The 24,439-nt window shown below is 48.9% G+C and overlaps 3 protein-coding genes; 2 read left to right on the top strand and 1 right to left on the bottom strand.

Moving 5' to 3' along the window:
- Window positions 1–5,062: 5,062 nt before the first annotated feature.
- Window positions 5,063–10,813, bottom strand: GSTUM_00009529001 (uncharacterized protein; the record flags this gene model as incomplete). XM_002840768.2 has 6 exons in its annotated part: window positions 5,063–5,634; window positions 5,697–7,031; window positions 7,083–7,256; window positions 7,323–8,127; window positions 8,186–10,526; window positions 10,623–10,813. The coding sequence occupies 6 exons, from the start codon at window positions 10,811–10,813 to the stop codon at window positions 5,381–5,383; spliced, it is 5,100 nt and encodes a 1,699-aa protein (XP_002840814.1). The 3' UTR covers window positions 5,063–5,380.
- Window positions 10,814–12,647: 1,834 nt separating this feature from the next.
- On the top strand, window positions 12,648–18,006 carry GSTUM_00009528001 (uncharacterized protein). XM_002840767.2 has 6 exons: window positions 12,648–12,988; window positions 13,065–13,553; window positions 13,634–14,290; window positions 14,546–15,662; window positions 15,727–16,498; window positions 16,555–18,006. Exons 2-6 carry the CDS (start codon window positions 13,459–13,461, stop codon window positions 17,616–17,618), a joined length of 3,705 nt encoding a protein of 1,234 aa, XP_002840813.1. The 5' UTR covers window positions 12,648–12,988; window positions 13,065–13,458; the 3' UTR covers window positions 17,619–18,006.
- Window positions 18,007–20,600: 2,594 nt separating this feature from the next.
- On the top strand, window positions 20,601–22,953 carry GSTUM_00009526001 (uncharacterized protein). XM_002840766.2 has 2 exons: window positions 20,601–21,001; window positions 21,072–22,953. Exons 1-2 carry the CDS (start codon window positions 20,723–20,725, stop codon window positions 22,455–22,457), a joined length of 1,665 nt encoding a protein of 554 aa, XP_002840812.1. The 5' UTR covers window positions 20,601–20,722; the 3' UTR covers window positions 22,458–22,953.
- Window positions 22,954–24,439: the final 1,486 nt, after the last annotated feature.

The following is a 24,439-nucleotide window of genomic DNA, read 5'->3' as shown; positions in this document are numbered from 1 at the left end:
GCTTACCGCTTGTTTCCTGCCGCCAGTTGGTCAAGCTCCACCACAGTGCCTACCAAACACACATATCCTCATCTTGCCGCTTATCCGTTGAGCTCTCCAAAGCGCGTTGTGCCCATGCCCGAAAGCAGCTACTGCTCCCGGGGTCAAGCAAGCAGGCTAGGAGGAGGGTGACGAGATGCCGGAGAATATTTGCTGTTACAAGGATCTTTGGAATAGAGCCGAGAAGGACTGAGTGGAAGGCAAACGCAAGGCTTGGTTAATGCAGCGTTCCAAACGGTGCAATGCATCCACCATGGGGGTACCGCCAGGGTAGATCACAAGTGATAGTCCCTCCGGTCCTACAGGGGACTTTCCCCCGGGCTTTTGGCAGAAGGACAGGGGGACTATGACCCCACTATAGGTTGATATAATGTCTTAGAGGTGGGGCACCACAAGACCGCCCGGGAATCGCTCGGGGAAGCCAACCCGGGAAGTCCATGGGGCTTGTTCAAAACTAGACAGAACCAGTACAGCTTCTTCACTTCCATTAGGTGGTATAATCCCCCCCCCCCAATAGCTACAGCCCATGAGACCTAAGCCAGTAAATGAATGCACAACTTATCACATACCCGTCCAAACACCTACGGTGACCCCTTATACAGCCGAGTAAGGATTTGTGAGTTTTTGTTTATATCATAATCTAGAGTTTGGCGCTTGTTGGTTGCTATTTCTATTGCATTGACAAAAGCCAACGCGATTAAATTTTCCATGTTATTACTTAGTTTTATTGTTTTCTTCCGGCTGTATAGTAGATGCTCCTTGCACATTTGTTCATTCATTTTTTCCTACAATCACTTTCCCCCTCTTTCCTCCCAGAAGCGCAGACTCGGGGATTGTTTCCGTATTAGAGGGAAGAAAAAATTACAATACAGACGCGAAAGCGAGCCGCTAACCAAGATGCGATGACGATTGGCCTACACCGCAAGAATATGGTTTAGTGCGGACCGCGTTTACGTGCCACTATCCCCCAGGCCTGAGCTTGATAGGTGTTGGACGGGAAGTTGATGTGAAGGTTCTTGTTCATTTTCAGGAGCGAGCCTGCTAACTAAATAGACTAACTAACATGTGTGCGCGCATCCATGGGTTTACCCTTAACATAATCGTACAATGTCATCAACACAACCAGGGTGGTTCCCCGTACTCTGCAATACTCAACAATAGGGAGGTTGAAATGCAGTCCTTACTCCCTAGTCTTGCCCGCCAAAGGGAATTAATCCAGTAAGGAGTCTTTCGTACTTCAATTCGAAATAAACTTCAGTTCTGCGCACACCGCAAAAAAATCGCAAAGATTTCTATGCAGCTAAATGCGTCTTGCGGTGAGCGGCAGGATCGGGAAAGAGTTGATTTAGAACGATTAATCCAACCAAACTTGGGTTTTTTTGGGGGTAAGCAAGCTCGGAAATTGGGAGTAATTTAGAGTCAAGGGAAGAAATCGAGAGAGAAAATTAAGAATGAAAAGATCACACCTGCCAAAGTGACCCGCACTTGATTTGTCGAGTGACCGGTTGTGATAGTAGCACTAAGATAAAAGCGTGTATAATATAGTTCATGTTTATTTTGGAGTAATCCCAATAGAAGGGGTCGAAAGTGCGGGAGCAGCAAAAGAGGTGGAAAGGGGAATGGGGATGTAGAAGGGAAGAAGGGAAAGAAGGGAAAGCGGTTCTCGCATAACTATCCCTTCATGAACACAATATTTTGCCAGAACTATATGATGTATAAAACATCTTAACCTGGGTACAGGAACTCGCCTTCCAGACCCCTCTAAGAAATTAAAGAAATAAAAAATCCAAATCCCATAGGCTGCTCAAACCTTGTGCGCAACATCGTCCAAACAATGATACGGGGAACACCCCGGCATGATACCCACCGGGCGGCAGTGTTAGTGGTGACGGGGTGGTACCCCTAAAACTCAACCTGACCAGTCACCCTCGCTGAAAAGTCATGACAGATTATGGTATTGAGAGGGTTAGGGCCTTCAGAATGGGTGGGGATTAAGAGGGCTCGCATCCCACTGGGAGGCTCGGTTAGTAGGATGCCAAGCTTCTTAATCCCCCCCGTCACCCCCCGTCACCCCTTCTTCCTGACAAGGCATTTGGCCCTGACGGGTCCTCGCAACACTGCCGGGCGGTACTCCCCAACCACACAACTGAAGCCGCCAGCACAACATTATACTCGGGTGCCAGGGTTAGACCGCGAACAGCAGGGGGCAGAGAATCTTACTACGTAAGGCATAGTTATATGACAAGGGGGAGGGGTTGAAGTTGATTTTGAAAGAAATTCTGCGAACGCTTCTTATTTTTTGATTGGTTAGAGTGTATACCCTATCTATATACATGAATTCTCGCCTCTTCAAGAATGTAGTGGCAAAATCAATTGCCACCATCCACCCTAAAGCCATATTCACCTCATATTCAGAGTCTTTCTGCAACATTGTCATATCGCAGGCCTGGCAGCCAAAACCAAAACGAGAGACCGAGAGAGCCTGATCCTCAACTATGCTACCATTGCGCCAATTGGAACCTCAGGCTTTACTGCGATTGACTGCCTCAAATCATGATTTGGACACTGGCAATTGTGTTCAAAATCATATTGAGGCAGATCAATCTTCGGACAACAGCTCTAACAAAGAGCAAAGCGGAATCTCACACCAGGCCAGAGTACCACTCTCCTATCGAGATCAGGTTCGCATCCATATGCTAATATACGATGCCGGATGGCCATATCGAAAGATTGCACAAACTATTGCCTGTACACCTTCTACTGCTTGCAAAATCGCTTATCAGCCAATTACCCCAGAAAGGTCCAGAAGGGGACGCCCAGAACTCTTGTCAGCCGAGGATCGAAAACGGCTGGTTGAGCTCGCTACCTAGTCAGCTGAAAACCGTTGCAAGCCATTTTGGGAAATTGCCCTAATGTGCAGTATAGGTACGTCCGAACCGGTATTGCGTAAAGCCTTTGCGCAAGAGGGATACTATCATAGGGTAGCCCAGAGAAAGCCATTTCTCAATGAGAAGGCTAAAGCTACATGTTTGCAATGGTGTTTGCAGCATGCCAGCTGGACTGTGGGAGATTGGATGCAAGTAATATGGACTGATGAGGTATCTTTTGTGGTTGGAGGGGCTAGAGGATGAATTTGGGTGACCCGGAAGGCTGGTGAAGACTATGATGATGCATGTCTTGTTCCAAAGTTCAAGAAACTAAAAGGTTTGATGATTTGGGGATGTTTTATAGGACCTAGACTAGGTCCATTAGTATTTTGGGATAAAGATGAATGGGGGAAAATCATGGCTGCCTCTTACTCTCGTTATATTCTCCCTATCCTGTATGATTTCTGGTATCGGAATTCGGTTTCCTCAACAGGCCTTTTCGCACCAGCAGCCTTTATGGAGGATGGCGCCTCCACCCACCGTGCCCAATACACGACTACTGTTCACACCCTCTATGGATTCCAGCCATATAAGATTATATGGCCCGCGAACTCTCCTGATCTAAATCCGATAGAGGAGCTTTGGCAAAGAATGAAAGATCGTCTATTTCAAGCCAATAAAGAGGGGGTACCGAGGACTGTTGAAGCTACAAAGGACGTTATCAAAGAGGTTTGGGATGATATTGCCTCAGGTGATGAGCTGGGTAGGTTGGTGGAGAGCATGCCAGTGAGGATTCGGGCTGTTATTGTGGCAAATGGGGGTCACACCAAGTTTTAGCTTTATTTCCTCTTTCAGCTAGCATGTAAAATTATTCTTACCTGTATTTAGTTAGTTTTATAAAGCCAAATCCATGCTGTTCGCGGATTTTCCATTCCCCCCGAGTACTATAGCCTATTCCAGCGTCCGCAAGTCGCTAGTCCAGCCAAGCCTTTGGCCTGACTAGCCCGACCTGGAACTCCCCCGGGGCCCGCCCGACCCACATACCCGGACTACAAATACCTCCGTGCCCCAAACGATCAGACAAGATTCCTCCCCTTTTGCCGAATTTCCAGGACGCCCGCGTAGCGACCGAACGTCCTTAAATCCACCCACCTCAAGCATTGGGAAAGGATAACGGTTAAGATCCCAAACGCCACACATGTTCGGAAAGGTGCCCTCAACTGCCACAGCACACCGGTTGGGTAAGATTAGATCGTATGATAAGAGTTTTTTTTTTAACCACTATACAATCGATCCATGATACCGAGAGTTAAGAAAACAGCGCGGAGGACAGATGACAAATCATCTCCCCAAAGGTCTATCTGTTTGAAAACCGGATATCCGTATATACGCACTGCCTTTCTCCCAGTGACGATTTCCATTACCACTTGCGCACTATGCCGAACAACATGTTACCAGGAAGCTGCGACGAGGGTCAAAGAGCAAGCACAATATGCGGTATAGGTTGGCGAGGTGCAGTGCGGACTGTCGGTCGCAGATAGTATCGGTGTACCCTGGAAGATCCGGTCCTCTGCTGTCCCAATGCCCGAACTTGCTGTAACTCTGCTGCCCGCCATAGATCGCATAACCAGCCCCTAACCCCCTTCTCTTATGCTTCAACTCTACTGCTTTATTCCATCATGTGCTGCCTGTTCGGCATCCCTTAACCCTCGGTATCGTGGAGTAAATTGTACCATACAGTATCATAGTCAAAAAAAAAAAACCTCCACCACGAGCTAACCTTATCCAACCCGTCTTGCTACGGCACTTGAGGGTATTTTTTTCTTTTTCTTTTCGAAAACCCCGTGGCGTTTGTGACCTTGACCGAATGGATAGTCTCGGTTCCTGATATGTATACCATCAGGGACAATGTGAACGAAATCGACACCAGAATTCGGAGTAGCCGCCGGAAATACCTCCGCATAAAACCCCGCGAGACCAAAGTTTTCACCCCAGTGTTATCCATATAATACCGGTACTGTACCGTGTCCGGACCTACGAGTGAGATTTCATGTATCAAACCTCACCGAAATTACAAGGCATGAATGCTCGGCTGCACAATCACAGGGGCCAAACGCTCAAGCCTCAACACAAACACAAATACAGTTAGCGGAAAGTACGATAGCCCCACCCGATCTACTTGTATTATTCTGGAGTACACGACCGACACTACGCCGTAGTCTACAATCGCTCACTAAATGCGCGATTAACCAGTCTGAAGGAAACGAAGAGAAATGGCTAAAAGGTAAAGAAAAGAAAAGAAGAAAACTCCGGAATAGCCCCTATTAGAACCATGTACAGTTTCCGCCTCAGGAGAAAAATAATAAGCAACAAAAGAAATTAATAGGTAATTTCATTTCGTTTCAAGCCGAGCGAACCCGAACGATGCGGTTACACAGGAGCAAGAAAATAACCGCATCCGCATTACATGCCTATCACACTTGCGCGCCAGCGGGAGTAGTGGCCGAACTAACAGTGGCAGGCACCTCAGCAGCTGTGGGCGGAGAGTCTTCTCCGTGATTGTGAAGCTGTTCCCCGGTAAGGTAGACCTCGTCAATAATGCTCTGCTTCCAGGAGTCCACTAGGATTTTCCAAAGATAGCATAATCCGACGAGGAAGAAGATTGCAAAGACCGCAGGGTAACTGTAACGGTATATTTGGCTGATCTTTCGTGCGGGGGCGTTTCTGACTACTTGTTCGTCAGTATGGAGCTATAATAGGAATAGTGTGGAGGTAAGAAGGGGAGCTCACGGAAAGTGTTGGCTGCAATGGAGCCAAGACCTAGGGGGAGTAGTAACGCCACGAGCATAAAGCCGCCGGCAGGAGCGATAAAATGTTTGGTCGCAAGTTTGACGTCCGGGTCTAGATAACCGCGTGCGACCACATCCCGCAAAGACCGCGCCCAGGCACTATCTCTATCCACTAAGAGCATTCGACCCATCATCTTGATGTAGAGAACCCCAAGCGTCCAGTCTTGGATAAAGTGGATTACGTGTTGGTCATCGTTAGAGAAGTAGGTGTGGATGGGAATGATAACATAGAACTCTATCATCAGCGCCAATAACGTAGGGAGTACAACGCCGAATGCTGTAAGGACATATGAGATTTTGGCAACGCGCACAAGCCATTTGCTCATTGCCCACCAGAGGCTCTCGCTTTCCCTTGCAGCACGCATTCCCCTCCTGATGAAGCTCCTTGCCAATTTCCATTTCGCCCCAGCATATACAAAGGCTCCAATAATGTAAATCCCGACACTAAAAGCGTAAATATCATTCAGTTTAATGTTCGGGGGCACTAGTTGCTTCAGTACGGTCCTCCCAAGAAGCAGCGGGCCGATGGTTACTCCAATGCCTGTAAAAGCGGCAAACCCCCAAATGGCCAAGACAAGGAGCCCGATTCGTGTCTTGAACCAAGGCGGGAGATAGACAAGTTTAAAATCAGAAGGATTTAGGCCATTTGCTAAATCAACAGGGTCCTCTTCATCAAGGCGAACATTATCCTCGGTCACAGGAATGAAGACCCTTCTCCCCTTGGGCCTTCGTACAGAATCCGATGCCGGTGCTCTGACATATCTCCCGTCTCTTTGAAAATAAACCTCCACACCAGCTCCCCTAGTTTCCTTCAGGGCATCTGCTTCGATTATCGGGTGGTTGACATCTCCATTTTTGCGCAACAGACGAGCAGCCCAGCCTTGCCGAACATGGTGCCCCTCCTCATCCGGCGTCCTGTCCCCAAACATAAAGCTGGTCAACCTCAGGAAGCGGGCACACCTCCTAAACCACCATCCGTACATCTTCTGTAGCCCGTCCGATGGCTTGACAAACTGGACCGCGAAAGGCACAAAGAAGTTGTAGAACAACAAATCCACGGGGAATTCGAGTACAGGCTCATTAGACGACCAATGGATGGGAAGCGCAGATTCAGTGACCAGATATAAAGACCAGACTACCCCTCCCAAGCAAACAATTACCAGAACGCCATAAATAAGCGCACTGAACGCTATTTTTCGCAGTTGCATCATGACAGGCCTATCAAGTACGTCCTTTACCGGGTGAAAGTTTGGGTCATCGGGATCTCTGATGAAATCTTTTGCAGTGTTAGCTATATCCCACCAATAAGTAGATTTTTACAACTCACAGAGCACACCCGATCTCATAATCTTCCGGCACATTGATACAAAGAGAGCAAAATGGAACATATAACATGTCCCAACAAACCAGTGCACAAAGACGCTTGTCAAGGGAAAGTCGGCAAAAAATTGGATCCGTGAGAGGATCGTGGCTTCCTCGAACAAAGGTAAGAGCGCGAAATCTAAATAAAAATAAAAACAAAAAAGTGTTAGCACCCACAGAGCGAATCACAAGGATGGAAGCTCACCAAGCAGCAACCCGCAGTAGAGAGGAAATACAAGCATCTCAATTCCTATGATCAGCACTACCTTCATCACTCCTCCAGCCTGCAACAGTAACTCAACAGCAATCTTTTCCACCACTCTACCATTTAGAGCAAGACCTCTCTTCCTAGCGTTTTGAAGATAGAGCATTCCAACGATGGTGAAAAGCGCATACCCAATAAATACTGCAGTGACTCGATCCCATACGCTCCAAATGTACACGGGATGTAGCGGAGGGAGACTATCGAGAGAGGTATCCTGGGCAGTAGTGTTTGTAGTATTTTGTGGAGTTTGAAAAAGAGCGGCAATAACTTTTGAAAAGCCAGAACTGAACAATGCAACCGGTGTTGAGTTGTTGGCACCACTGTCTTGGAGAAACGAAAGTGGGTATGTCCGATTAGTTCCAAATCCTAATTTCTCTATTGCCCAACTAACTCCAAGTGAGGCTCTCAGCCATCCCTGCCGGGTTAAAGCAGACACCGGCGGGGCACCGGTTGACGGAAACGTTCTCAAGTCGATATAGATCGACTTGAGATTAGCCATTTTCTGTGTTACCCTGCCCTGGCCGTCTAGGGCTAACCGCCTAAGGATGTCGGATAAGAACAAGCACGAGGAAACCCCTGAGAACACAGGAACAACACGTTCAATCGGCCTGAACAGGAAGCGCATGATCTGCTCCACAACCAATAAGAGCGAAAAGACAAGACATGTTGAAAATTCGACGGCAAATTCTGCGACGAAAGAGACTACAGTGGTGGGAACCTTGATGAGGAAAAAGATAGGGTTTGCCTGGCGAGTATTGTTAGAAAGTCAAGATTGATCTTGTACCGTGGAGTGTGTCCCATACCAGAATTATCATAACGATTTTTCCCATGACATACGGGACGGCAACACCAAGTGCTACAGTAGCTGTTATCAACACAACACTAATGGCTGCATTCTGGAGCAATCCAGCCAGTGGTCCTCTCATCCCGATCAACTCCATGATACCATCAAAATCATCGGCAGCATCTTCGTCAGCTATCGCTTGCTGAGCATCCGGGGGCAATTCAATACCAGGCCCATCAGCGACTTCGTTATCTTCGGCATCAGTACCATCGTCGGCGCCATCCTCGGTCCCAGTGTCGCCCTCTGCTCTCCCTTGCGCAACTTCTCGCGCAACGACTTCATCCCTGTTCCAAACAAACGGCTGATGTGGCTGACGTGGGATAGGCGCTTGGGCAGGTACTGGAGCCCGGATAGCGTCAACCTCTAGACCTTGCGCTTCAAGTGACCCAGCTGTAATATGCTCCCCGACCTCATGTCCAGCGTTCTGAGCATCTGGGTTGGACATGCCCTCCGCCTCATCATAATCCTGGGAGATACCCTCCCATAGCCCAATACGAGCCGATTCATCACCCGCACGGCTGGTTAAGCTAGAATGATCTGGTAAAGAACCGCCAGTTGTTGGAGTCGAGGGGAGGGAAATCGACGGCGGTGAGTATTGAATGGCATCAGGTGTTGGAACCCTAACCTTGATAAGATCCGACCTTGGCTCGAACGTAAAATTGTGGCGACCCGCCATTGCAAAATCGAAAGAACCCGTCGCAGGCGATCCGTAATAGGAGGAAAGATCAACATGGGCAGATGGTCTCTCGATCTCTTTCCCCTTCCCCTTAGGATCGACCATGTCATCCTCCTCTTCCTCATCTTCCCACTGATCTTCATTATCGGTTGAATTCTCATAAAAAGGTGACTCGGGTCGTTTCCCTTTATCGATTTGGCCCTCCACGGGAGCCGAACCTGGACTCTCGCGGACGGCAGCAATTTTGGGTGACTTATTGCCAGAAAAGTTATGCAAAGGCCCCCCCCTGCCCATAGGAGCTCCCACATCAATATTGCTTCTATTAAAACCGACAGGTGATGGTGTTCTACCGAATCTTGCCGGGGTTCGACTCCCACTAGAGTTACCACTCTCGGGGGTGTATACAGGGGACGGAGTTTTATCGCGGCCGACAGATGGAAACTCAATTTTGCAAGTAGCCAATGTACCAAGGCCTCGGGAGCTGCCATCAGGAGCCTCAGTCCTCTCCTCCATTGCTCTCCGAATCTCTGTAGGCTGTGACATCGCTTTACGGTTCACTCGAGGGCGCCTCGAGCTCTCTCCCAAGTCCCCCAACCTAGGAGTAGCCGGTTCGGAACTTCCGCCACCCAAAAGATAACCCTGACCATAATTTTTCTGAGCGGGCCGATCTCGAACAGGATCCACTCCTGCGTTAGCTACAGGTGCAGCCTCGGGAAAGTGTCTTGGTCTCCTTGGGCGGGCAATAGCTCTGGGAGGCTCCCTGCCGGCCCGGCCCGGCAGAGCACCACCTCTAAATTGCTCAGGTGCTATTTCATGCTCACCCGCAATGCGATCTTGTGGTGGTGGGTTCATTTCAGGCAATTGAATATTCTCAACCTGAGGTGCTTGAAGCTCATCCAACTGCTGTAGCGCTACAGCGCCCCCTAACCCAGGTTGCTGCTGGACGACCCATTCACGAATCAGAAAGATCAGGATGAATGATATGACTATTAGTGCCGTCAATAGTTGACCCTCGAAGATATCCACAATAACTCCGTTTACAGCAGGATATCGAGTAAAGTTGTGGAACGGACTTGGATCGATAAACAGTCCTCCGAGCCGAGCCCCAATGGAGATGGTTGCATTAGAAGCAGTAGCATTGATGGCAGTGGTGGCGTTGGCTGTTACCTTGCCCCCATTGACCGGGCTCATCACCAGCCCAGACAACAAAGGAGATCTAAGAAACCCTATGATACCACTGCCAAAAGCCGAACCCGTTAAATTCATAACTGCACTTGAAGCCGGAGGTGTCCCATGCGAATTTGTGAGGGGGGTTGTAGTTGGCAAAGCCGTCCTCGCACGATTGTATGCTTGATCCGCCCACCATCCACCATCGCTCAACCAGAACCACATCCTCCACATCCACCTAACACAATATGGTAATCCGCCCAGCCACACGCAGCCAACCAATAGTGCTCTTGCCCACAAAAGGAGATTTCTGAGAAGATGCCTAAGTAACTTATCTAGGAACAGCGGTGTCGGAATAGTAGTTGGCATATGAGGGTGGTAGAGCTTTGTAAAATGAAAAGGAGTCTTGCAGAGCTCGCAATGTTTCTTCTGGGAATGTTGCAACCACTCCAATAAACTACAACACCAAGAGAATGTCAGTTCACAATCCTTCAGCACCAAAAGAAACGGGTTCGCGCAGGGCCGCGATTTTGTAACAGGCAGAATGACATACCAGTCCTGGTGAACGAATTTGATGGAGCCGCTACACTTGCAGGGATGAAACAAAGGCTCCTCCCTCGACCCCTCAGAGCGACAAATCCGACAATGATCCGGTTCGCCATTGTCGTTCGAACCGGAAGCCGAAGGTGAATTATAGGCGGGGTCGTTCATAATGTCCACCTGCGGGCCTGATCCCGAAGCCATAATTACGGTGAAGTGAAAACTAGAAGAAAGGTTGCGAGGAGAAAAGAGAGAAGAGAAAAGAAAAGAAACAAAGGGAAGATGAAGAGTGTAAAGGAATAATGTGCCCGCAGAGCTGGAACGGGTGCCCTTAGCGTTTATTAGAAATAGCCGGAGAGGTTCAAGGCTACCGGTAAGTTATTGTATTGGAGCTCCAAAGTTCGGGGTGGGGAGGGAGCAGGGTGATGACGATGATGGCGACGAAAACCGAGAATGCAACGACTCGCGCCACAACAACCAGCTGAAAGTACCAGTATCCAAAGGCACGCGCAAATACGGGTACTCGTAGAGGGAAGCTTCCCGAACAAAAGCCGGGGGGTTACCCGGGAGAGTGAGAGAGGGGAGGTGAATTACAGTATGGTGGGGGGAGAGGGAGGGTGGAGGGCAATACCGGTAGTGTAAGGTGATGATGGCCGCTACGGGAGCGGGGACAGAGATGGGATGGCGGGAGGAGGGAGAAGACCTGGTACTTGTACGGTGGGAAAGCCGGCCAGCAAAGTACGAGTACAAGTAATAAGTTACCAATACTATTATTCGCGAGTTTTCGTTTCGGGGTTGGGGCAGGAAAGGAAGGGAGGTAGATGTTCTCAAAGCAAGATACGATAGAAAGAGGTTCAACAAGTCTGTATCGTATTTCCTAAATACGATAAAGGAGTTTCAATGACAGGCGGAGTTATCTCTGTTTGTCTGTCGCCTGCGTGGCATCATCCACGGTTTCATGCATAAATGTACCAAAGGGCGGAGTATCCTCAGTAACGCATGATACGGTACAAGGGGGGTGTTGAAGCTGGATGTTCGCGTGGAAGGAATAGGGTACGGTAAGGGGAGAGGAAAACGTAAATTCCGGGAAGAAGGCTCTGAATGACGAATGACGAGGTCTAAGTAGGCCGCCCGCGACCCGCAACACGCACCCCCCCTTGCTTGCAGTGCTGGCTTGGCGCAAATTCCCTGTCGGTACTCGTAACTCATGGAATGAGATCGCATCAAATGCATGAGTGACTGGTGAAAACAACCTTTAAATGCCAAGACATTGCACATTACCGCCAAACTTTCCCGAGAATCAAGTATCGAGCCCTGGCAACCTACAATATCTGGGATTGGATCAAGTTTTCCATGCACCAGGCAATCTATAAAGTGTTCGGACGCTTGGCGCCAAGACAGTTACTAATAATGTTCCGGTGTCCGAACACTTTATCAATGGTTAAGTTCCGTACGGCACTAGCAGAAGCACCCAGAGAGATGTTTTCGCAGAGCGCAGGGGGGATTGTTGTGCTTCTGGTGCGCCCCTCAACAAGCACAGTACGATGCCGTGCCAGTTCTCGAGTATTCGGAAGTCTACGGTAGCCCCGAGGGCACAGAATTCCCGGAACGAGGAGGAAAGGTCGGCCAAGAATACTATTATACTATAGTAATGCACAATCTGCACTCCTCACACATCCACCTATTACCGGTACCGGTATTTCCGGTATGCTGATGGTACTATGAGTACCGGCATGATAGCTTCTTCCCTGATTGGAAAAATGAGTTAGGAGCACACCGATACGAGTAGTACACGAGTACAGTACGGTACTGGCGCAAGTGGGATAGGAGAAAAGAGAAAAAACAAACAAATAAGCGAAGGAGAAACAGGGTAGGACAGTCTCCATAGGCTTCGAAAGCTTCCTTCCTCTCTTTCCCCCCGTTCGAGCTCCCTGCGTTCCAGCTGGTTGCTTGCTTGTTTCCCTGCTGGTCTGAGGCCCGCACCAAGCAAGGTAAAGTGTGCCCGCCATCAAAATAAAGCAAAAACCCATGACATTACATCACCTCCGAAACGGCTATCACACATCCCAAACCACTGGATCATTCCTGCTTCTCTCACAGAAACTCAAGGCAAAAGGCCACCCATATTACCCTATGCCCCCGAGGTAGACAGTACATGAATCAGGCCTCTCTCCCATCGTCGTCATCATCATTACAATCACCCTTCCTCCATCATCCCCACCTCCATCTCCACACACCCGTACCGTATTTAACGAGAGATTTCCTCCTCCATTCCTGCCATCTCTCTGCCTACACTGCACTGCATCCCAATCGAATCCAGCGACTGCCTGCATTCGGGAAAGAGGAAAAAGCACATACGGCACGGTTTTGTGATTAAGGGTACGAGTGGACTACCGGTGGTGCATTCCTGCTATCGTTGCTGTTGATAGACTGGCTACTAATTTACTTATTATAGACTCCGGCAGCTCATCCTCTCGCCTCTGTCCAGTCAAGCTACCGGCTGCCGGTATCCTGCCCTTGTCCGGTCAAGGCAGTTCATAGTCCATGTAGCCTGGCCACCCAAACGCGTTTCATCATAGCCTTCGCCTCTGCTTCTAACTAACCTCAACCCACTCTGCTGGCAGCCGTTTCTCTTTACTTCCCTCTCCCTCCCCTTCCTTTCACATCCGGCTTCTTCTTTTCCCCCATTTTCCTCTTCAACTTCTCCATCTTTATCTTTCGTCGTCTTCGCCTTTGTTGGAAGCTTCAGCGAAAGGTCACCCTACCTCCTCCCCTCCCCCGAGACCCAGCGATTAGAATCGCTAAAGGCTCTGTAATCTAAGAAGAGGGAAAAAGGGAAAAGGGGCAATATGGGTGTAGCGGGTGCCAAGAGGAATGTGAGAGCCCTTCGTCCAACTCCTCGGACGACCGGTGGCGGTTCTACCCTTTTCAATGTCGTTGCTAGGTCAGTCTTTATCCCAAATTCTCCTTAATGGGAAAACCCCTTGGTGACGTGCGGCGCCAAATAACTTACCGCCATCCTAGAATTCTGGCATGGTACACATTATACACCTTATTATTCCGCTGCCCATCAGTGCCAACACACGGTTCCCCTACAATCTGCCACACATCTCATGCTATCTCGAACGCTCTCCGACCGCACCTTGAGCCATACTATGACACCTACGTTTCTCCTTACGTCACCGAATATGGTCCCTATGTGAGGCACGCTAATGAGCACTACATTATCCCTGTCCATAAATCGGCTTCCTCTTCTTACGAAAAGTTTGCTGCTCCTCATGTTGCTCGCGGTCAGGAGTATGCCTCTATGGGGTACAATAGATCGGTAAAGCCTCGCGTTGACGAGGTTTTCAAAAAGGCGAGGGTGTACTACGACGGCTACCTCTCTCCTCATGTAGCTACAGCCAATGAGTTCTATGCTACAGCCCAGCCTTATTTGATCAAGGTCAGGAAGACCGCCGGATGGTTTTATAGAGAGCTCTTGGTACCTGCCTTTGAGCAGAGCTTGCCGTACGTGATCACTGCCTACGAGCAATTAAGGCATATCATTGTTACTATTATTGCTCCTTTGGTAAAGGCCAATGGGGAGAAGGCTGTTGGGTGGGGTATTAATGTATGGAGTGAGGTAGTTGGGCCCCAGGTTGGAATGATCGGAAAACGACTTGGAGGCACCGGAAGCGGGTGAGCTGATATTCTCTCCATATTTCTAATTTTCGTTCTTAGATTTCATTATGCTTTCCTATTTCCATAGAAATTTGTAGACGGTATGCCACGGGGTTTTTAACGATGGGCATCATGGGTCATGTAGAAAGTTATGAGCAGGGGCTCAGAGACACTTTTTCCAGGGACAAGGGCGCTTTTTTCTTCCTCTTCTAATTATGATAGAACATTTGGAAATTCATTCAGTTCGATAACTAATGCATTCTGTTTATGCAGAGTTCCTGTTGCTTCTATCCCGGCCTCGATGTTCTCTTCATTTTCCTCGACCGATACGGTTAAGGCAACCGCGTCCGCGGCGTCGTTGTCCTCTATCATTTCCTCTGTATCCGCGGAAGCTGCGTCTGCCAAGGCCTCGGCTTCCGCGCAAGCAGCCGAGTCCAATGAGAGTAAGACATCGGAGAATGAGGCTCAAAAACCCACAAAAGAAGAAATTCGGGAGATAGTTAAGGCAGACCTTGAGAACTGGAAGGCCAAATTTGGCGCAGCCACCGAAAAGGCTTCTATAGATCTAAACGCACAAATTGACGAAATTACAACCGGGGCCAAGAATAGACAGGAAATACATGTCCAGAGGGAAATCGAGTCCCTTGAGGAATTGATTGAACGCGAATTTAGCTCTCTCAAAAAGGTGGCTCAGGAACTCGCAAAACCAATTGATCCCGGAAATGGAAAAGAGCACCAGCAAGCATCTGAAGAAACCTTTGCCGCTAAATCCAAGAAATCAGGCATCAATATTAGAGACAAGGCCCAGTCAATCAGAGCCCAGAGCCAGCAATTCTTGTCAGAAGTTTACGCCGATGTTGTTAAGGCCGCCGATAATCATTTGGAGGCCTTGGACTCGGTGCTAGATCTCGCAATGCAGGAGCTGGGAATGAAATGGGCCTGGATGGATTATGTCACACACAAAGACTGGAAAAAATATCACGAGCTCAAGAAGGATTTTGATAACCTCCGAAGGAATGTTGTTGCGGCAGCTCAGAAAAACAGAAAGCTAATTGAGACCACCCGCTGGACAGAGCGTAATTGGGAAGGAAAGGCGACAGAGATTGCCAAAGAAGCGGCTGATGAACTTAAAAGGTTAAAGACGGTTTCCAAGAGGAAGATCCAATTGTCTGATCCTAGCGATGATTTTTCCGAATCAACTGTTCCGGTCGCAGCACATAAGGCGGCTCAGGCGATCGTGGGGGAAGCGGGAGGCGCTTCATCTGCAGCGGAGAAATTAATGGGCCAGGCATCGGAAGAAGTGGTTGGCCCCGAGCACTCCACGACGCAAAGTGTGGCTAGTGTTATAATCGAGAAGGCGAAGAGTGCTGTTAATCTCGCTTCGGAAAAGGTAAGAAACTTAATCATCCGAAGTACTCCAAACAACCGTATTAACGGGCAATGCCGGGGAGAAGGCAGCCACAGCCATTCCAGAAGCTGTTCTCGGCGAAGATGAGTCTACTACCGTAACTCCTTCCATCTCCTCCGTTGCTAGCGAGATCAAAGAGACCATCAAGCCAAAGGTTTGGGGCGGTGTATATGCCGGTTTTGTCGCAGATCCTAGAGTAGAATACAATGTCGACGGCGACGAAGAAGGCACCGGCGAAAAAGTGCGGAATGCCGTTGATGCCGCTAGCTCGAGACTTGCCGATGTTTCCAGGGCCGTTTCGGCGGCAATCGCCGGAGCGGCGACCACCCTATCACCGGGTGAGAAGCATGCCTCCGTTGCAAGTGAGAAATACGAATCCGCCGTTAGTGCTGCCTCGAGTGCACTGTATGGGACTCCACAGCCTGGCGGGGAATCGCTTGGCAGTATCGCAACCGACAAGTACTCTGCTGCTGTTGCTGCTGCTAGCAGTGTTATCTACGGGACGCCAACCCCCGGAGCTAAGGCTTTTGCAATAGAAGCCAAGAGCAAGTACGCAGCAGCTCTGGCAGCAGCAGAAGAGAGTTATTCAAGTCTTCTTGCTTCCAGCGCGAGTGCCCAAAGTCAATACGACTATGCTGTCAAACAAGCACAAATCACATATCAATCTGTGATTGATGCGGCCAGCACGAAGGTTCACGGAACACCGCAACCTACAGGTGAAAGCGTGGTCAGCGCTGCAAGGTCTAAGTATCAGGAAGCTCTGAGTGAGGCCCAAAAGACGTATGATCGTTGGTACAATGCAGCTTCAACAACAGTTGGTGAGTGATGATCTATCCCACGGCTCACATAAATCAATGCTTATATTAGCTTCCAGGTACCCCAATCCCTCCCTACCAATCCGTGGCCTCCGCCATCTCCAAACTCGCCGGAAACGCCGCCAGTGCGGCCTCGGAAAAGATTTATGGAACCCCGCAGCCCATCACCGAATCCGCAGCCTCCGTGGTCGGGGAATACGTTGCGCCCGCGACCACCAACGCCGGGCAAAAATACGAGTCCATGAAAGCCTTTATCTCAGAATTAGTCCATGGCAAGGAACCCACGTACACCGAAAGCGTCATGTCCCGCTTCTCTTCCCTCTTCCACGCCACGCCGGCACCATTATTATCTCGTGCCGGCAGCTCCTACAGCTCTGCCACCACCCACCTCAGCGGATCACACGACCCAACCACCAGTACCATGGGAAGCACTATGACTCCCCCACCATCCCTGGAAAGCATAATCTCCTATGCAAACGCCCAAGTCCAATCCGCCATTTCCGTTGCCAGCGAACAGGTCTACGGGCCCACTTACACCCAGGGAAGCGTGGAAAGCATGACCAGCCTCGTAAGCGAAGGATCCTCATCCGCCCGCTCCCGCGCCTCGTCCGCAATCCATGGCCGTGAGACAATAGCCGCGTTTGAATCCGCGAACGCACGCATCAGCGCTGCGATCGAGAGCGCCAAGTCCGCGATTTCGGAAGCGGTGTATGGCACGGAGAAGGGAACCGTCGAGCAGGCCACCAGCACGATCTCGAAGGTTGTGAGTACCGTGACGGGAGCCGCTGCTGCAGGCGTGGGCGATGCCCAGGCGAAGGCTTCGGAAGCGGCTTATGTGTCTGAGAAGGGCTTCGTTGAGAGTGCCCAGCTGAGGGTGGAGGTTGCGGTTGAGAGCGCCAGGAGGAAGCTTAATGAGGTTTTGTACGGATACGCCACCCAGGCCACCGAAGCCGCTGGGAGCGCTTATAGTCAGGCTACCCAGGCAGCTTCCTCTGTAGCGTCGTCGGTTTCCAGCGTCATCATCCCGCCGGAGGCTGGAGCACGCGAGAAGGTTTCCAGCTCAGTTGGCAGCGTGACAGAGAAGGTGGAGGAGGCGTACGAGACGGTTAGGGAGGAGTTGTAAATTTTACTTATCCTTTGTTCGTCTCGGCAAGTCTAAACTCCAAAACTATTTTCTTTTTTGTGTTCCTTATTCGCTTCTGCATTGTTTTAAGTTTTACATCCTTCATCCATCGTAACTACCGTATACTACCAGTGCTCTCTAAGTTTAAGCCATGTATTTTACCTCTTTTTTTCTGTTCTTTTTTTTCTTCCTCCAGGGCATACCTTTCTTATACCTCCAAGTTACGGTCCTTTTGGTAAAGGTAATGCCCACTCAGAAATATGAATTATGGGATGAATATCAGGTCTGCTCCGGTGGGGGGAAGGGGGAAACATGTTAGGGGAAAGTATGTAACCGCAGCATGAGATTTTGTCGTCTTTCAGAAAGGAAATTGTACGCATTACGAATGGATGGCAGTGAACAAGGAATTGGGGGGGGGGGGGTTGTGAAAATTAAGCGTCATAGCGATAACGTTGCGATGGTTATTTCATACCATATTTCGTGAGCCGGCAAAAGTGAAATATATCAAATATTCTACTATCATACTCTTCACGAATCTATCGTCATTTTAACAGAGGTGAGATGAAGAGCACTCGTAATGCGCTTGATGTACTGTACTAGTACTACCGTACTGTGTGTGCAGCGCTTGAACGATACTCGTACATTGAGATGACAGCCGCCGATAACCAAGCACAGCGCTGTACTCGTGTTGTACTGTACAGTACTCGTATTCTACTGTAGACCATGATACCAGTATAGCAGGGTGTGTCCGGTAGCAATCGTGTAGTAGTACGGTAAGTTAATTGGGGCGAGGAAGGGAGCAGAACAGGAAGAGAAGGGAATATAGCCACTAACTTAGTGAGTGATACTCCCAATTATTCCAACCCTCCGATACTCGCATGATCATACGAATACATACAAATGCGGTACGATAAGTATACCGGTTTAGCACCCAAGTCTTAAAAAATCGAAAAAAAGTGATGGTTTGTTTTAAATTTGTCGACTTCGTAATGTACAGGAGTGCACATCAATGTCCAGGGTTTCAAAAGGATGTTTTTCGGTGTCAAATGGAAATTTTCACAAGTTTTCACAAATTTCAATCAAACGCCCACTCGGGCGGAAAACATATTTTCGATTTTCCCCCTTTCAATGGAGATTTTGATCCGCCATCCCGGTCTTTTGTCAGAGCACAGATCAGAGTGGATATATACGCATACATCTTTGAACATCTTCGGAGTGTCTTGACTGACTTCACGCTTCATCCTACAAGTCACCCTTGTAGGGAGACAAGCTGTCACGATTGCCAAATTCCCACGAACGAACGCCGGAGGGAAAGGGTCTCTCGCAATATAATAAATACATGGATAGTTACAATCGATCACAACCCTGTACTTTTCCTCCAGTAAACAGGAATCACTCCGGCCTGCTAAAGCCCCGCTACGAGTAAAGCCCCCCCCCAGCCAGGGCGCGGAAAACGGCAACACCCTGATCGGCAAACGAGTCACGTACGTAAACAAATAAACCCCCGATCTATGAAAACCAGCTCTTGTTGCGACTTTGCATGGAGCAATAGACATGTTCATAGACTCCTTTAGCCCAGCGATCTCCTTATGTCACTATCCTTTCTAACCTTGAAACCTTCATCTAATGGTCCATAGCAGCACTATATCGTACGTTTCTCCATCATATCGTCCCTAGCTGTCAAACGTTTGGCTTGACTGGTCGGCGCAGACGGTTGATTGGGTCCGGAAGGTAAAACGCCATCTGCCCCTTCGGGGCTCTTCGCGGTTTCAACGTAGTTTTATATTTGAAGGCCTTGGGTCAGCGTGGAAAATGCACCACCGACAATTTGAATAGCTTACCGTACTCTAGAAGAAGAAGGAAAACTGCGGTCTGCCATGGTATTAGATGCCCCCAAACATAGGCTCCTGAAGAAACCCCACTATTGTAGAGGGAACTCGGCCAGGTCGAGTAGTTTAGGCAAACGGCATCCCTGCGGTTTAATGAGATGATAAGAGAAAGTCACCGGCTACCGATATGCTGCCTGGTAATTGTCCGGATTGTGGTTGCTCCTTGTTGTTGGATTTTGTATCATGGGCCATGGGGAGTGGGGAGTGGGCATCGCTCTGGATGTGTTTTTCGTGTATGACGTAACTTACCGGTAAAAGCACGGACTGGGGTTTGCGGTTGTGCCCAGCCATTACGAGTGCATTATGATATTATCTGGTGTGATTGTTTAGTCAGCATGTGAGGCTGTTTTAGTCAAGCACACTTTGGTGCGACAAGGGGGCTGTGGGCGGCAGCTATCGATATCGGTATCGGCTAGATGGGAATTTAATAACTTAAAGCTGCACCGCACGGCAGCCCCCGGGGAAAGTGACTGACGCTATTGGGTGAAAAAGGATTGAAAAAAGGATAATTCAATTTACCGGTACGAGTGCTGCGGCAAGACACCACGAGGAAGGCATCTAAAGCACCAACCTTCGGACCCCCATCGTGGGGTACAGTATTGTCCCGGGAGGTCACGGGAAAAACATACAATGGTGCTAATAGAATAATTACGGAACGGTTTTTTTTTTTTTTTTTTTTTTTTACTGCATTGATTTTCTCCCGATTGTCTCGCCTTTGTCCTCTTTTATGAATATCTTTTATATTTTTTACATTTTTATTTTATTTCCGACTTCTCGGGCTCACGTACTCGAGAGTAACCGGTGGTCTACCAGTAAATTACGATAGCTCTGTGCTCGCATGGTACGAGTTAATTACTCGAGTACAGTACTAGACTCTTCTCTCTCAACTGGCGGATCGGATCGGATCGGGGATTAAGTTGTGGTTGGGTCTATGGCGGGCGGGGAAAAATCATATTAAATACTTTTGGCTCGCTCCCTCCAAACAACTGAAGGTCACGGGGTTTCACAACCCAATGAACCACCATCCATCCATCCATCATCCCTCTCTCACACACACAGCACACGCACGCACGCACGCACGCACCAACCTACCGGTACCAACTCACTATCCTCTACTTCTCTTCCTTTCTCCTCTCCTTCTTCTTACTTCTCCTTATCTTTCCCCCCCTTCAACACAAGAGCTCTAACACGTCCATCAATGACCCCTGCACAATCATGGCTTTCAACTTCAACTGGGCTCCCTTAACTACATCAAACACCTCATCCAGCGCCTTCTACTCGCACGCGAAATCCCTACTGACCGCTGCATTGAACAAATCTCAGAAGCCGCCCATCATCGTCGACGACATATTCGTCGAGGAGCTGAACCTTGGCCAGTCGGCCCCCGAGCTGGAGATTCTGGAGATTGGGGATCTGGCGGAGGACCGGTTTCGCGGCATTTTCCGCTTGGGTTATGATGGGGATGCCTTTTTGACGCTGAGGACCAAAGTTCAGGTTTGACTATTCTTTATCGGTTTCCCGTGTTTTGTTGGGTCATTTGATTGTGCTAATGATGATGCGATAGGTGAATCCGCTAAATACTTACCTATCCACCACCCCTTCATATACCTCGCCTATGCCACTCGCTGCTTCTTCTCCCTTGACCATTCCGCTGCAAATCACCCTCTCGCACTTCCGACTGTCCGGCTTTATCATCCTGGTTTTTTCGAAGGCGAAGGGGGTTACGCTGGTCTTCCGTAATGATCCGTTGGAATCGCTCAAAGTCTCGTCCACGTTCGACACCATCCCGTTTATCAAGGACTATTTGCAGGAAGAGATTGAAAGGCAAGTCCGCCGGTTGTTCCAGGAGGAGCTGCCGGTAGCGGTGCATCGGTTATCATTGCGGTTATGGAACCCCGAGTATGCTGCCTCGTTGGGTCTCGATGCTCATGATCCTGACCCGTCTTCCCCGATCGATGGGATCGAGGATGGGAGTGGGGATGACGCGATGGCGGCACTCATAAATCCATTGTTGTCGCCTAGCGACAACTCCGACACCCCGTCCATCGCGTTCTCGCAAAAGAACCTAGTCGCGTTGAAAGAGCTTTCGGAAGCTCAGAAGACGTTGTCAATACGCACTCCAGGTATCTCGGACGCTGTATTCCGAGTATGGGCCTCCGGCGGTGGTAGCAGCTCTGCGGGCTGGGAAAGGAGCGTTGATGCACCCAGTACCCTTATGGGCCCACGAACTTATACATTCTCCGACACCGGCGAGGCGATAAGTTCTGCCGCGAGTATCTCCTCAAGGCCTGGTCTCGCTACATCATCGTCGGTGTCCACCGGAGGAGGGGTATCAACACCCGGCACTCGAACCCGAGGGAAGAAGAAGAAGCACCGGGTTGTTAACCTCCGCCCCACCAAGGAATCTACACATTCAGATCCGGCACCTGATAAACCTACCACATCAACCACGCAGACCACCATCACCTCTGCGGGTCGAAAAGAGGAAGACCTGCCAACTCCGCAAACACCTACTTTCCCTTCACCTCCCCAACCCCAGCTCATCCCGAGCACACCAACCACCCCGACCCCCACCTCCTCTCCATTCTCCCAAGAAGAAAGGGTAGTCTTCGAATCACCAGTATCACCAACTTCACCCTTCGCGGCGGAGAATATCACCTGCTCCCAAACCTCTCCCTCCGAGCACCGCCGCCCACACTTACGCACTGGATCGGCACACTCTTCGGGCATCCTTGAGCAGGCGTTTATGAAGAAACTAGCACATGAAATGCAAAAAAGGATAGAAGAGGAGAGGAGGAGGAGAGGAGTCGTGGGTGGGGCTAGCGGGAAGCTGTGGTGCGAAGTGGAGAGGGAATTGGCGGGCGTGGGGTTGGGGGCGGGAATAGGGGTGGGGATGGGAATGGGAATGGGGATTGGGGGTGTTGGGGCTCCTCCGGCGTATCGCCAGTAGGTTTATAAAAGAGAGGCTTTTTCTCGGGGTCTCCGCTCACTCTTTTGGTTTTTCTTTCTCTGTGGTTAGCGGCTTGTATCGTAGATTGGTGTAGGTGGGCGTTCTTTTTTTATTCCCCACCTGCACTTTTGTTTTAAATTTTCGTTGCGCTGTGTTGGCATCACTCGCCATTTCTTATTCATTCACTCATTCATCAGCCCAATGCCTCCCTTCTTTCTTGTCTCTTCTTCCCTGCTTGTTTGCCCTGTTTCCACATCTACTCCATTTCATTCATTTCTTATGTCAGGGTTAGACGGCTTGCTTATATATATACTACTAAAAGTTGGATTTTTGTTTTTTCCTCTTTTGTGATCTCTGTTTTGCATTTTCGTTGGGACCGCTTGCGTGTTGGCACTTGTCTGGGTTTGGGGAGGGAGGGACGGGGGTTGGGGTTTTGTGGTGTAACTAGGGACTATGAATTCTTCTATCTCGATAATGATATTATCATATTATGATATCTTTGTTCATTCAAGTGTAATACCGTAAAAACTTGAATAATTGGACGGTGTGCTATGTAGTCCAGAATTCTCTTCCTTGGAAAGGGGGGGAAAACACTGCAAAAACACAGCCCCTTTCCCCCCTCCGAGACAGAAAAAAAACAAAAATTTCTTGACCTTACTTAGAGAGGAAAGCCCAACGACATAGCACACCATCCAATTATTCAAGTTTTTACGGTAGTCGGGGAAAGCAAGTGTGACGCCCAACTTTTATTTTTATTTTTAACATTGAATTCTAATAGCTTTATATACACATACTTATTAACCACATATTAGAATTTTCATTAAAGCCAATAGGTCTCGAGACAATTAGTACGATTACTCCACAATTGCTGGATGGTTAAGGTCAAGCTGAATATAGAACTGAAGAGGTGGAGATTGATATCAGGAGAGAATTGGCGGCTGAGGAGGTGTGTACAGACCAGATTGGAGGAGGAGGATTGCAGGGTTATTATACAGACGATGATGGTGATGATTTGGCTGAGGAATCTGGATCTGATTCTTCATGCATATCATATGGCTCAGTTGCTCAGGATGCTGATTTTGTAGCGTTCAGTTAACACTGTGTGGCATGTATGGAAATTCCAATATATAGTTAATAACTAGGCGTATATAAAGCTATTAAAATTCAATATGTTAAGAAGAAAAAGAAAAAAGGTTGGGCGTCACACTTGCTTTTCCCGACTATTACATCAGGCTGCAACTTTTCAATCGATTGTATCTCACTATTAAGGCCTCCAATCGCTTCAAAAGAAAAAAAGAAAAAAACCTCCACAGTGTTCTTAGTATTCCAGTAACCTATGTGAAGTGTATAGGGCAAAGGTCGAGTTACCGGTATATTCACTTCTATTGAGGTGCAACAATGAGACTTACAAAAGAGTGGATTGAGAGAATCTTGGAGAACAGAGAAAGGCATATGAGTGTGGGAATAATGAGCGGGAAAGAAAGGCAAAGTGCATGGGCCTTTATAGAGAGAGAGTCGGCGAAAAACACATGTGCTGGTGAAAGAGAAAAATACTCGGAACATCACAAGATGATAGAAATCCGCCGCACTCCCTAATCATCAAACACTACTAACGTGAATCCAGTGTAGATATCCAGTGTCTGCTCCCGTCTGTTTCATCCCTGGACAATCTGCGTCTGCACTACACAAGGTCGAGCCGATACATGTTTCCAAAATACCGAAGGTTGCTGCTGAGGTCGTCTCCCACTATCCCCAGCCATAGTGCGTTTCGACAACCTAGAGGTTTTTTTTGAATGAATATTTTAACGTGGCGGAGGCGTAGAAAAGTTTTTTTAAAATGGTAACGGACACGCGCAGGCTTTGGTGGCGAGAATCGTTGCGAGTGGGTAACCCAGTCGGTTGGTTCACGGGGCATCACTCGCCTAGAGAGCCCAGTGCGGACGCCTGAAGAAAAGGGCGATCCGCCAGCCTATACGTAGTTT

Source organism: Tuber melanosporum, assembly GCF_000151645.1.
Source record: "Tuber melanosporum whole genome shotgun sequence assembly, scaffold_58, strain Mel28".
Lineage (NCBI taxonomy): Eukaryota > Fungi > Ascomycota > Pezizomycetes > Pezizales > Tuberaceae > Tuber > Tuber melanosporum.
Note: the sequence above shows the minus strand (reverse complement) of the source record. Positions and strands in the feature narration are given on the sequence as shown.

Excerpts from the sequence above, each read along its gene's own strand:
- GSTUM_00009528001 (XM_002840767.2), top strand. The coding sequence starts at position 13,459 with ATGGGTGTAGCGGGTGCCAAGAGGAATGTGAGAGCCCTTCGTCCAACT. Across the intron at positions 15,663-15,726 it reads TTAATCTCGCTTCGGAAAAG|GCAGCCACAGCCATTCCAGA; the intron begins GTAAGAAACTTA and ends GCCGGGGAGAAG. Across the intron at positions 16,499-16,554 it reads TGCAGCTTCAACAACAGTTG|GTACCCCAATCCCTCCCTAC; the intron begins GTGAGTGATGAT and ends ATTAGCTTCCAG.
- GSTUM_00009526001 (XM_002840766.2), top strand. The coding sequence starts at position 20,723 with ATGGCTTTCAACTTCAACTGGGCTCCCTTAACTACATCAAACACCTCA. Across the intron at positions 21,002-21,071 it reads CGCTGAGGACCAAAGTTCAG|GTGAATCCGCTAAATACTTA; the intron begins GTTTGACTATTC and ends ATGATGCGATAG.